At 38.6% G+C, this 13,276-nt stretch overlaps 1 protein-coding gene across 3 annotated transcripts in view; it reads left to right on the top strand.

Annotated features, from left to right (window-relative positions):
* The window catches only part of RABGAP1 (RAB GTPase activating protein 1), a 74,396-nt gene that overhangs the window by 6,620 nt on the left and 54,500 nt on the right, over positions 1 to 13,276 (top strand). For 2 of the 3 annotated variants that reach the window (XM_074845846.1, XM_074845844.1), the window contains exons 2-7: positions 380 to 581; positions 6,964 to 7,198; positions 7,747 to 7,951; positions 8,586 to 8,760; positions 9,106 to 9,263; positions 12,722 to 12,832. In XM_074845846.1, the coding sequence (XP_074701947.1) occupies positions 432 to 581; positions 6,964 to 7,198; positions 7,747 to 7,951; positions 8,586 to 8,760; positions 9,106 to 9,263; positions 12,722 to 12,832 (1,034 nt within the window). In that variant the 5' untranslated portion in view covers positions 380 to 431. The remainder of the gene's footprint in view (positions 1 to 379; positions 582 to 6,963; positions 7,199 to 7,746; positions 7,952 to 8,585; positions 8,761 to 9,105; positions 9,264 to 12,721; positions 12,833 to 13,276) is intronic. The other variant, XM_074845847.1, reaches the window with a different exon arrangement.

The following is a 13,276-nucleotide window of genomic DNA, read 5'->3' on the forward strand; positions in this document are numbered from 1 at the left end:
AGCAGACAGATATCTGAAGAAAGTAGATGGACTTTATAGCTCTCGCCTCAATAGGACTTTGTCAGCAGGCGTAGTGTACGTTCCAAGGGCCTGTTTTGTGCTGTGTGTAGAAAATTGTGCCGGACATAATCATGAAATATTGCAAGAAGACTTATTAACTTCCCTTTTGTGAGCTATGGAAACCAGTGCTCTAATAGTAGCGTGCTTTTTAGCAATATCAAAGCAGGACTATGAGTGTACCCTGACAGAAGAGTTGTAACTTGGTTATGCTGTCAGATGTGTTACTTTTTATAACTAGTCAGCAGGTTTCTGAAAAGAAACGTTTGAGCATTTTAGCATGAAGTTTTATATAAGTATTTTTATGATTTTTGTTTTTCAGGAGTTTATAACATATTTAATCTCATTCATGAATCGAACTTCCTTTTTAAGTCATGGATGACAAGGCTTCTGTTGGAAAAATCAGTGTCTCTTCAGACTCGGTATCCACTCTTAACAGTGAAGATTTTGTCTTGGTTTCCAGGCAAGGGGATGAAACACCATCTACAAATAATGGTAGTGATGATGAAAAAACAGGACTGAAGGTAAGAATCAATAACCTGAGTTTGTTCCCTATTCTAAATCAAACTAACCATAGAGAGCTTAAAGAGGGACTTCTTTATTGTGGAAAACTTGACAGAAGGGAGAACTTATTCAAGAATCAATTTTGCCAGTAATTTCTGCATTACTGTTGCTGATGTCAGAGGTGATAATTAGGTTCTGAGTAAGAGCTCTCTCCATCACTACCTGTGGGTTTTTTCCCACTTTGCAGAATCCTTCATGAAGTGCTTGGGATGAAACAGACTGACTGTCAAGAACTTGGAATTGTGATTTTTATCACAGCTTTCAGACAGAAAGCAATATTAACATATACTTGATTTGACCATATCTGTTAATTCAACCATATATTAAAGTTTTCCCCAATGTGAAATGTTCTCTTTAAGAAATGTAGAAGTGTAGTTATAACTAACAGCTTGGCATGAATCTGAGAATACAAGCCTATGTGGTAGGCTTGTGTGAATTGAAAGGGCACTGACATCATCTCACTTTTAGAAGTGCTATTCTGAAAAGAGACCCTTGTCACTCTCTCTTTTTTCTTTTTTCTTTTTTTTTTTTTTTGGCTACTTAAAGAAAATCTTTCATCCCAATTTGTATTTCAGCAGTCTTTAAGCAAAGTGACACAAGTAAGGTGGTTGCTCCAAATTCCATCATTTGAATGTGTTGAAAACCAGATCTTTCCTAGAGTGAGTCAAGTTGGTGTGCTCTTTGTGGGAGATGGGAAGAGATATTCCACCATCGCAAGAGACTGACATCCACAGGCACATCTGTGTCTTCAAAATAATGTCTTTAACGATGATAAGAAATCACGTGTTCTGCCTGTTGGACCGGGTGTTCCCCTTTTCCTTAGCAGCAGTTGTAACAGAGACTTTTATGGAATGTTTCTTGATGCTTTTGCTCATCTTGCTTTTACTTCCCAACTGCTTTGTTTGTTTTTCTTGCATTCCTTTGAGTCCTGGACAAGACATGCCATTATAGTGACTATGTTCTTTTACATAGGACTTTAAGCTATTAAGAGTCTCAAGATCTTACTTTTGCTTAATCTGGCAAAGATACTCATTTGTATTTTATTGCTATTTCAGAAGATTGCCACTTCACATCATAGGATAGTCTAAAAAAATTTGAGATGTTCTTGAACAATCAGCCTGGTGATCTATGAAACCCGCTGAAAGACTGTAACCTCACGCTTGTCTTTCTGGATGCTGCAAATACCAGCAGCTATAAATACTTAAGAATTCAGAATAGTCCCCACAGTGGTGCTTACCTTGAAAATGCTTGAGTGGCAGTGTATGTAATTAGCTCCCAAAGTTGTGATGCATCATTTAAGACCCCAGAAGACAGACATGGTCAACCAGAGTTTCCATTCCATCCTGTTATTCCCAAAGAAAATTGGGAAACATGAAACGCCGTAGTCTGCAACACTTCTTGCTCCACGTGGGACCTGTTTGTATTGCTGGTCTAACGATTGCCTTGTGGCTGTCCTGCAGTGTTTTATGACACCTGTCTTGTTCAGTACAATCAAAGAAACTGCAGAGACTTGTATATAAAGTCATCTTCCTAAAGCTTGCAAATATTTCAGAGAAGAATGTCCTTAATCAATTTCAAACTGACTCCTGAAACTTACTTCTTAAATTTCCTTCATGTGTTTACTTCCAAAGTGGTTTATAAAATGCTGGCTGCAGGTATGCTCTTTCTCTTGAAGAGGAAAGAAGAACATTAGCACTGCTGCCGCCTCCTCATCAACAATTGTAAAATAAAGTTATGCTGTTCCCTGATTTGGCACTGAATGTCACAGAGCTTTGCAGGTCTTAAAGATAAGCTTCTTTATGAATTTGGTGCCAAGACTGAGCACAATCCTTGAACAAAGTGATTCACCTTGAGCCTTTCAGCATTCTGGCGTTTGAGAGTGTGTGCTGTTCGGTTATTGGCTGCAATCTGAGTGATTAATGGAAACTTTATACCTTAGATAAGCAGTTAGTGCACAGTCTGAATTCTCCAGTACAGGGATCTTCCTGTTAATCTCTTTCCTTCTGCTTAAGGAGGTGAAAACTTTTCCCATTTCCTCTGTTAAGACTTTTTACCTGTTCTTAAGAACAGAAATTGTCTTTTGGTATTGTTCTACAGGAAAAGAGACATACTACCCTAGAATATGACTTTGTTCTTGGTATCTTTTTTTTTCAGCTTGCAAATAATCATTCAGTAGCCAGTTTTACTGTATTATTAATCTGTTTCTTGTGTGCAAGGATAAGAGGAGTTGTGAAGGTTGTTAGAGGTGCGTTAAAAGTACTGTCACCGTGATATCTAGAAGTGTTTAAGTAGTGTATGGAAAATTACTATTAACAGTACAGCATGAGAACTGAGGTTATGTATTTCATAGGAACAAATGAGATTATTTTTTTCAGGGAGAAGCAATTGCTTTAGTACTTACAACTAAGTTAATTTGTTTGGATATGTCAAAACCCATTTGCTTTGATGTGCCCACTACGAAAAGCAGAAAATAAGTTCAGATTCGTATTTGAGCAGGTGTCTTTTTCTGGTGTTCTGTTTCTTTAGAAAGGCAGTTTGAGGATCTTCCATTTGCTAAGCCCAGTCTGAGGGTGGTGCTAGAAGTTTAGGCTTATGTTTGCTGGATGTGATAGGCTGTGATATTTGTACATCAAACCTAAGGCTCTCATTTCAGATTTTTTGATCTGCTGTAGTGTTAAGTAATAGTGCTGTGGACTGCATTAATGCACATTTTTATTTTTGTTCTTTCTCAAGTTTAGATAGAGAAATATTTCTTCTGAATACAATCAGGAACCATATTTTTCTTCAGTTGGTCGTAATTCATAAATGTTTTCTTTGCTTTATGCAGAAATACTGGGTTCAATTTAAAAAGTGGTTGTCAGTGATTGTTTTCCAGAAATATAATTTGCTAGCTGTTTCTGCTTTCCAGTGTTATTTCTGTGTCTGCTTTTGCCCACTGCCAGTGGGACTAAACTAGATTTATGAAAGCCTTGCTTCTGGAGCACACTGTAGAGCAGGAGTTCTTGAACTACAGAATACGAGACCTCTCATAGCAGAGGCCAACAGCACATGCGTCAGGAGAAGGGAATAAACTACAGATCTAATAAATCTCCCTCGTTGCTGTAAAGGAAGTTCACTACATCCTATTTAAAGGTTAAGTAAAATTAGTTTTCAGTTTTGTGAGAAATGGAGAAAATGATGAGGGTAAATGGTTTCTTTCCTCTATCTTAAGCAAACCTACGTGAAGCATTTATTAGGTACACCTTGTTTATTCTGCCCTTAGTTCTGCTGCAGTCTGTCATGCTGCCTCGTACTGGTTTTTTGGGTTGCAGCAAATTTCAAGCATGTTTACATCTTAATGTGCACTGTTCTGATGATGTGGTGAATTTATACGGTTGCATAAGAGACTTTGGTTGACATGAAGTTAGTCTCAGTTTGTATTTTAGCCCTCGTTTCTCGGGCAGCTGATTTGTTGCACTTGACTGTTAGAGCTATGAGAACAGCAGAGCTCCTCCAGTCCCAAAGTATATTTACTGTGTCTTTTCGAATTCTTTTTTGAGGGTAGCCTGGGCTGAGAAGGAAGGCTTTCTTGAAGGGATTCTTTTAAATTACTTTTTAAATGAAGATTTTATGATGAGGTTTTAGAATATTTGAGAGAGATTTTTTTTTTCTTTTTATGTGCCTATTTCCTGTCACGCTGTAAACAACTTGCAGTCATGTTTTACCTGTTGCTACTATATTCAGGAACTTTTATTTTCAAGATCATGTTTTATAGGGCAGTATCTAGGTATAAGTTAGTGATACTGATTATTTTACCAAATAAAGTAGATCACTGTTCAGACTTTTTTGGCTTGTAATCTTGATGGAATAGAACATTTTTCATGTGCATTTTATGTTAATACCATGACAACATTACTTCTCACTGGATATAAATTACTCCCTTTCCTTTCCCAAACTCAAACTGAACTCTGTTTAATCACTGTGAGCAAAAGCATATGAGATGTAGTTTTTTGCCAGAATGAATTATAACTTCAAGTTTCATAGAAAACAGGCCCTGTAAACTAGAAGTTACTTTAGGTTTTTTAATATATAGGCTTTAACAGGGCTAGCAGGACATTATAATTGATTTATATTTTGTTGCAAAACATATAAACTGTATACAGTAAAGTAACATGGCGCATCATAGTCATCATCATCTTTCTGATGAATGCCTGCAAAGACCTGAGTAATAAACTTGATAGAAGGATTATGCCTTTGATGACCACATGCTTGTGCAAGATTTTTCATTGCTTCTGTAATGAATCATGCAAATGAATACTAAAATTATTGGGAGCAAAATGCAAAATCAGTGGATTCCTGTGGCTAGTTGCAGGTTACTGATACTTCTGTGGATGTACAGCTGAGTAAGGCAGTTACTCTGTCCCACTCCTGGCAGATGATCCCAGATAGCACATGAATGTATGTTAATCTGTACTAAAAAATTACTTTCTGTTTGAGCATGAGTTTCAGGAGCATAAACATCTCCCAGATTTTTGTTGTTGTTGTTTAGATTCTGTGGTAAAACACTCACTAGGTTATTGCTTTTTTTATGTCCCTCCTGCCTCTGGGATCTTGTGTGCTTGCTGTTTTTTCCATTACCTGTGAATTTCATTTTTTGTCTACTTTCCTCTGAAGAACAGGGATCTGGGACTTTTTTTTCCTCTTAAAAGTGATTGTGTTCTGCTCTATTCTAGAGTAATGCCAGGTCAGAAGCTCAGTTTTTTGTTAATATTCTTGTATATTAGTTATTTTTCACCAGAAAACTAATACACATTTTACACCTTCAATGCCTTATAGATAGAGGCTGCAGATACAGATAATTATTTGGAGGTTGTAGGTTTGTGTGAAAGAGAAGACAGTAAGTAAACTTCATGTTTCTTCCTTTTCCCTCTGAACTGAGAAGTTTGTCTTTGGGGATACGATGGAAATGACCATATGTCAGAATTCTGACTGGGCTGAGAAACCTCTAATCTCACTGTAATTATTCCCGAGACACGCCTGGTGGAAATGCACGTACAAATATTTAAGTGACATCTGATATTTTGCTCTTTAGTATATTTAGTTCATTGCAAGGCTCATCGGTGTGCATGAAGGTGCTCTATTACATGTTCCAGTGTTATTTCGGCAATCTGAACTGGACTTCAGGTTGATTTATTTACTGTTAAAATGTGAGAACCTTGACCATTGCTTCAGGTACTTTTAAAATAATTTAATTATCTACTATGAGATGCTAGTTTTGAGGCAGATGGAACTTGCTTCAATACTAAGATTGTGTTGTGGGCAGATCTGTCTGCTCTGTAGTCTTCCTCCTGTTTTTAACCATTTTCTTTCTTTACTATCTTACTTTACAGATTAATAAAAAGAAAATTTTCATTAATAAGATTTTATTTACGCTCTTTTTAGGAATTTGGGGTAGTTGCACAACTTGGATTTTACTAGCTTGCATGTAGCATCTTAAATGGGTAGGCTTACAGAGATGTAAGGGTACAGAGGCGCTTATCTGCTTGTAGGGTTCGGTGTAGTGCCAACACTAATAGCCAGCAGCAGCTGAAGTGTTGGAATCAAGTACCTTTCTCTGCCATCTGGTAAAATACTTCTGTAAACCCCATTTCTGTGCTTAATTGCTAAACTATGTAAAGCACCAGCCACTTTGCTATTAATTGCAGAGGAATGGACAAAGAATTTCCTTAGATACAGTAGCTAAGAGTTTCCTGAAATTAATGTCTTCATTCTCTTTCTAGTTTAGGACCTAATTTCGCACCATTTAAGTTACTTCATGCTTTCACGTTGACTTCAATGAGTGCAAAGGCAGGCTGTAGATGAGTGTTAGGAAATAAAACACCACTACCTCTTCTCCACAGCATGATAACATAATCCTGTTCCAGATTCTTCTCTTCCTGTGAAGCCTTGCTATCCTACCCATGAACCACATAGCGTATCTAATTATATTTGGCCCTTTCTGGTGCTAGTCTGAGAATTATTATAGACCGCTGTACTGTGGACATCTGTACGTTTCTTCTGTCATAATCTAGTCTTTGTAGTTGGTGATTAAAGACTAGCTTGAAAGTAATCTCCTCACTTTTTCCAGTCCTAGAAAACTCCTGCTTTGAGCTTGTTGATTTGTTAAAGCAGGGAGGATGTAATCTGTCCTGTTGAGCGTTTGCGCATTGCAGTTTGTGTTTACAGTTGTAACTAGGTTAAATTTGTTAACTGCTGCTTTGATTGGCAGAAAAAGCCATATGAATGACCCTGTGCCCAGGGGGTAGTTTTTTTCATTTGAACAGTCTTTTTTATTGTGTCCCAACTCTTGTTTGTGGCTCTTAGATTGTGGGGAATGGAAGCGAACAGCAGCTGCAGAGGGAGCTCGAAGACGTGCTGATGGACCCACCCATGGAAGATCAGTCAAGTGACCGGGACCATGGAGAAGAAGTTAGAACTGATGGAGATGGGGAAGAACCTGTTGTCCTTGAAGCTTCAGCATCCTCTACCATTAACCCAGTGTCGGTTGCAGGACTCCAGAAACCAGACATGAGCTTGCCAGTGAAACCATCCCAGGGAGGTTAGGAAAAAAAATGGGGAATGCCTGGTGGTATCTTATGAGCTAGCTTTTTGTGGGGAAAAGGAGAATTTAGGTACAGGTGTGTCCACCAACCTCTCCCCATTTCTCCCATTATAATCACCTAGTGCAGTAAATGCCAGGTTATGTAATGTGAGAGTTCACATATGCTGAACTGTCCTCTCTTCTGAAAACACTATACTAGCCTTGAGATGTGTGCAGAAATGCAATGCTTACTTGCTTGGCTGCATAAAATACAGTCTGTTCAGCTCGTCTATACCTCTTATTGCTGTAATGAGAACTGGTGCACTCGTATTTAAAAGAAGCTCTCTGAGTAAACTGATAGTAGAGTTGGGATAGCTGAGTTGCTCTCTGCCATCAGTAACTCACTTTCGGGCAGGGTTTTCCTATAGTATTTTGGCCTGACCTGACTTTTTGTAATGTGTTTCTTGGTTGCTTTTGTCATTTAGTTAGTGATGAGTCAATCTCTGATAATTTACATATGTATGCCTTGTCTTGCTTCTTATGTTCAACTTTGTGTCTCACCCTAGACTGTGAGGATTTGAGCCCTTTTACACCTCTGACAGATGAGGACAGCGTGGTGTTTAGCAAGCTCACCTACTTAGGCTGTGCCTCTGTGAATGCTCCTCGGAGTGAAGTGGAAGCCCTCAGAATGATGTCCATCTTACGAAGCCAGTGCCAGATTTCTTTAGATGTGACTCTGTCAGTGCCTAATGTCTCTGAAGGGACAGTGAGGTAGGAAGCTCACTTGGATGTACTCTGTGACTGTGTGCATTTCATCTTGTTTCCTTTTAGCAAAGGAAACAAACTACCAGTTTACCTGGGAGGAAACATGAGCAACTTGGGATTTTGTTTAGTGGAAAAAGTGGGTTTTAAGGAGATCTGAGAGAAGTGATGCTTTGAATTTGTTTACCAAAGACATTTTATATCCAAGGATCACTATGAGATATTATGGTGATCCAAGGTGTCTCCAAAGCCGTATTGGGAGTGGTTATTGATAAATGCTTTGGAAATAGCCTGGAAAGTATTTAGTTTGTAGTGCTGGGAAATGGCTGATACATGAGGCTTAAGAGGGATGAGGCTATCCACTGATGCATATTAGTGTAGCATTTTGAAGGCTAAGCCCTGAAAACTATGGGGAAATTATTGGTGGAAATGTCTGTTGCATTGTACTCTTTTTTATGCTGTTCAATTTAAATATAATTCTTCTGGTCAAGCTTTGCAGTAAATGACAGTCGGGAGCTAGTTTCTTTGTGATGTACTTTCTCCAGTAGCTATGAAATTGTTAAAACTTTCAACTTAATACCTGGCTGAAATGACTATTCTAAAGGTGCAAGCTTTGTTTTTTTTCTTCTCTCTCTTTTAACAGACTTTTAGATCCTCAGACAAACACAGAAATAGCAAATTATCCAATCTATAAAATCCTTTTTTGTGTACGAGGGCATGATGGAACCCCTGAAAGTGATTGCTTTGCTTTCACTGAAAGCCACTACAATGCAGAACTCTTCAGGATTCATGTCTTCCGATGTGAAATCCAAGAGGCTGTAAGTTGAATCTTTCTGTCAAATGATAATTATGTACCTGTAAATGTTATTACTGAAATGAAACTGAAGTATTTCAGGCACTTTAGAAATAATATAATTTATCACTTTTGGCTTTTTGCTACCCCAAGTTAAGATCATTATAGAAACCTCAGATATAAGAATGCACATTTAATAGTTTATCCTTTTAAGAAGTGTAGAAACCCAGTTAATTAGAGGCTAAAACTGCATTATTTTCATACAATTACTTCTCATTCTATTCATTAGTGAAAATTCAGGTAGGTTTCAACTGCTGCATTCTGTATGTCTGTAGCTTTCTGATCTTTCTTTGATGCTGCCTAAATGCAGGTGAGCCGAATACTGTACAGCTTTGCCACTGCCTTCCGTCGTTCTGCCAAACAAACTCCGCTCTCAGCCATTGCCACCCCACAGACTCCAGACAGTGATATTTTCACCTTCTCCGTGTCACTGGAAATCAAAGAAGATGATGGGAAAGGGTATTTCAGGTATAGATTTTTCATTCCTGTGTGTACAGCATCTGGCTCTGTTGGAGAGTGAGTGAACAGAGAGTGTGAGACTGAGGTGGTCCCTAAATTCCCTTTTTGAAAGTCTCCTATTCCAGTTTAAATGAATCCCAGACATAAACATTTTTGAGAAGTAAAACAGTGATGGACTATTTCATCTTGGTCGTTGAACTGAACCTGGTGCTACCTGCAAAGTACTTTTCTCTATTTTGTATTTTTCTTTTGTCTTTAAGCCCTTTTCTGTGCAATGTATTTTAAATTGTGTTCAGCTGAATTGTTGCTGAAGCTGAAAATGCATCATTGTGACTGTGCTTTTGTATCCAGAGTTGTGTGCATTTTCAGCCAAGTTTTCAAAGGTGCTGAGACTGTGTGAATTCTGCAGCAGGCATAAGGGTGCATATTTTTAATAAAGTCTTATAAAAGGAGGCAGAGAAAATCAGAAACTCTGAAAAATTCAATTTTTTAAGTAATTTTGCTGATCCCAAAAAGGTAAGTTATATCCAGAGAAGTATTCTGCCAAATCTGTCACATGACACGCTTACTTTTAATGTCTAGTACAGGGCTATGACTGCTTCATCAGCCAAGAGCTTGATGATCAAGGTCTCAGACTTTTTCCCACATTGCTATTCCAGAACTAAATAAAGATGTAGTTGTCCATAATGTGTTTTTAGTCTCCAGAGAGCTGGCTCTGTACACAACCTGGTGTCAGAAAACAACCATACAGTCATGAATTTGTGATCGGCAAGTGTCTAGAATTTAATGTAATAATATTATTTAAAACCCTTTCGTAAATAGTTGATTACTTATAGAGAAGATGTTTGTGTAGAGGCAGAAGATTCAGATATATAGGAACAGAAAGACCATTTTGCATTTTAACTTTGGTCATTAGGTTTGCTTTTGTTTCATGAAAGGGATAAATTTCAATTCAATCTTAAATATGTTGAACAGAGAGAATTCTCTAGGGAAGTTTGAGAGCAGAATGTAATAGAACAAATCATACGTGCTGGGCTTTTTCCTCCTTACATGATAGTGCTTTGGCAGTTACTGGAGTTGCATAGTTCCAGCTGAAATCTTCCAGTGCTGCCCAGTAAAGGTAAATTTCTTGAATGACGTTGCCCATGTAGACATGCTGTTATTTTTATCCTAGTAAAAACCCAACTTTCCTTATTGCCCCCTTGTGATTGAAACTTCTAGTTATGTTATGCATTTTAAGAATATGAAGGACAAATCCTTCATCCCTACCCATTTCTCTGTGATTTCTTAGGGTTGATCTCTGTATTAGGTATTGAAAGCAGAAAAAAAGGTAGTTCTTGGTTTTGCTATGATCTGCTTCATTAAAATACCCCCCTGTTCTGATCTGTGGTCTTTCTTTATCAGCATCAAAAAAGCTTTATGAGCAAAGCTTGCTTCTGTTTCTAACTGGTTCTGTTTTCTGACTGAGCTCTCAATTTCATTTAATTTTTCCTCTTTTTTTTTTTTCCCTGAACCAGGTGTTGTTAGCAAGTGGTGGTGTAGGGTGAGAGTATTAGAGCAGCTTTCCACATTGTATCAGCTAATGCTGTTTTCACATTAAGTCTAATGGTGGATAACCTTTGTTTCTGAAAAGACCTTCTTTAGTTTATTCTGAAAAGCTTTTCTACTTAACCTATACACAGCGCCCTTAGATGTTTTATGTAACCATTTGTAGTGTTCTGTAATTGCTGAAGTGTCTTTATTTCAGTACAGCGTGTCTGCCAAAGACTCTGACTTGTTGAGCACATTGGCTCCTAGCCACAGCTTCAGAGATGCTTCTCTTCTCGGATCTACATCCAGCTCAAGTTTTATTTATTTAATAAATAAATAAATCCCATTTAATAATCCAGTGTTTATTCAGCACCCTAAAGGTCTGCTCAGGTGTTGAAACTGAAAAATGATTTAGCTCAGGGCCTGAACCTAAAAGACACTGATGGCTCCTGGGGGTGGCTGCAGCAGCTGCCTCTGGGGAGCATGGCAGGTGGAAGCACAGTACCGCTGCCAGTGCAGCCACAGCAGTGCAGGTACTGTAAGCCAGCCCAGGATTTGATGCTTGTGTGGTTTCCAGAAGTTGTGCTGCTAAGAGCCGTTTCAGTCATAGCCAGCTCGGGTATGTCAGCGTGGCCTGTAGGCTGAACCTCAGCCTTTTTTATGGAGATGTATCTAAAGAACATGAAAATACAGTTACATTAGGGGTGGAACAGGGCATTTGTTTAAAAGCTGTGTCCCTACTCTATACAACGTGAAGAAAAGTGGATTTTTGCCTCCAGCTAAGCAGAATCCTACCTACACTGGGCATGCAGTACAGGTTTTAGTTCAAATAGCAAGCTCAATCAGTTTGATGCTAATCCTCGTGACCCTTTGCGTGCAGACCCGTGCTCACCTGGAAGTTGAGAGAACGCTTTCCATGTACTCAGTCTCTGATCTCAGTCTTTAACGTACCTGAACCTGTCTTGGCTCATCCACCTTCCTTGTCACCCTGGGTCACTAGTAGCACGTTCCTGTCATGCTGGGAAGTGAGGTCTGACTTCATGTACTGGCTCTGACTGTGTAAACCCGCTGTCCTGGCCTGGAGACAGAACTCCTGCTGACAGTTAAAGGCAGGCTGCCATTCCCTGGCCTGGGTAAGCACCTGCTGGCAGAAAATAAACCCAAATTTTATTGGAGCTGTTAAACTGTGGGCAATACTCCACAGTCCATTTTGCAACTCTTGGGGGTAACAATACATAGTTTGAAAGTCTGAAATAAAATAAGGATTGTTTTTAGATCTGAGGGGAAAGTGAATGCGGTTGACTTAAAAAGAAAGTCAAAACCCAACAGTCTTAATTTGTCCAGTATTAAATGCAACTGTGCTGCTCAACAGGGAATACAGATGTTAAAACTTTAGCATGTGTACTGGCATTGAAGTGTAACTTCAGGTTTTTCCACCACAGCACATTTATCCCCTCTTTTTGCAGCATTTAGGAAAAAGGGCTCTCTAGAGAAAAAATAAGGGAAATATTCAAAAGATTGGTGCACTTTCTTGGCTTGTTGGCTTATCATGTGCCCCAGCAGTTGCCTCCGTTGTGAAAGAAAGCAATATGCTTTTTTTTATAAGTAATTGCTTAACAGATAATACTTGCTTGTTACACAGGGAATCAATAGTTAGAAACTTTCTTGAAATGCTGCTGCAAGTCTCACACTAAGCCATGCACTATAAAATCATGGTTTTCATTTTGAAAACTGAGTGTCTGTGGTTTCCACCTAATGATAAAATAACATCACCTAGTCATGCTGCCATTTCTTTCATGTTACTGATTGCAGTGTGCAAGGAAGGAAGATCTTGAGTGCTTTTGTGTAAGAAGCAAGTGTCTGGTGCTGGTTTTGATGCATGCAGGGAGTACAGATAAATGATGCTCTTGAGTTTTTTTTCCTTTCCTGCTTAACAGTGCAGTTCCCAAAGACAAGGACAGGCAATGCTTTAAACTCCGCCAAGGAATTGATAAGAAGATAGTGATTTACGTCCAACAGACAACTAATAAAGAACTTGCTATTGAGAGGTAATTTCATCGATTTTTAAAAAATTATCTGTTTGATGTTTTGTGTTGTTTCCTCTGAGGCAGCAGATGAGTAATTTTTCTATGAATACTCCATTTGTGTAATTTAACACCACGCCTCTCTCTTGAGCCGGATTGTGCAGAAGATCAGATTGGTTTGCTCAGGGTGCGTGTGTTGGGGGGCACAGTACAGGCACAGACAAATCTTGCCCAGATCTGGTTGTGGAATCAGTGGTGACTTCCCCTCTAAATACCCATTTCAAAATCTTTTTTTAAAAAACATATTGCTTTATTTTCAGTGGCCAGTTTGTCTTAAATGCTGAAGCTATAATCAGAGGCTGAGTTATTTCCATTTGCTTTCCTTTCATCTCGGTTGCATCTGAGAATATTGTTGTATGTATGCTTTGAATCTGCCACGGTCTGGAATTCTAGAATATGAAGCATCTG

This window comes from Strix aluco, chromosome 20, assembly GCF_031877795.1.
Source record: "Strix aluco isolate bStrAlu1 chromosome 20, bStrAlu1.hap1, whole genome shotgun sequence".
Classification (NCBI taxonomy): domain Eukaryota; kingdom Metazoa; phylum Chordata; class Aves; order Strigiformes; family Strigidae; genus Strix; species Strix aluco.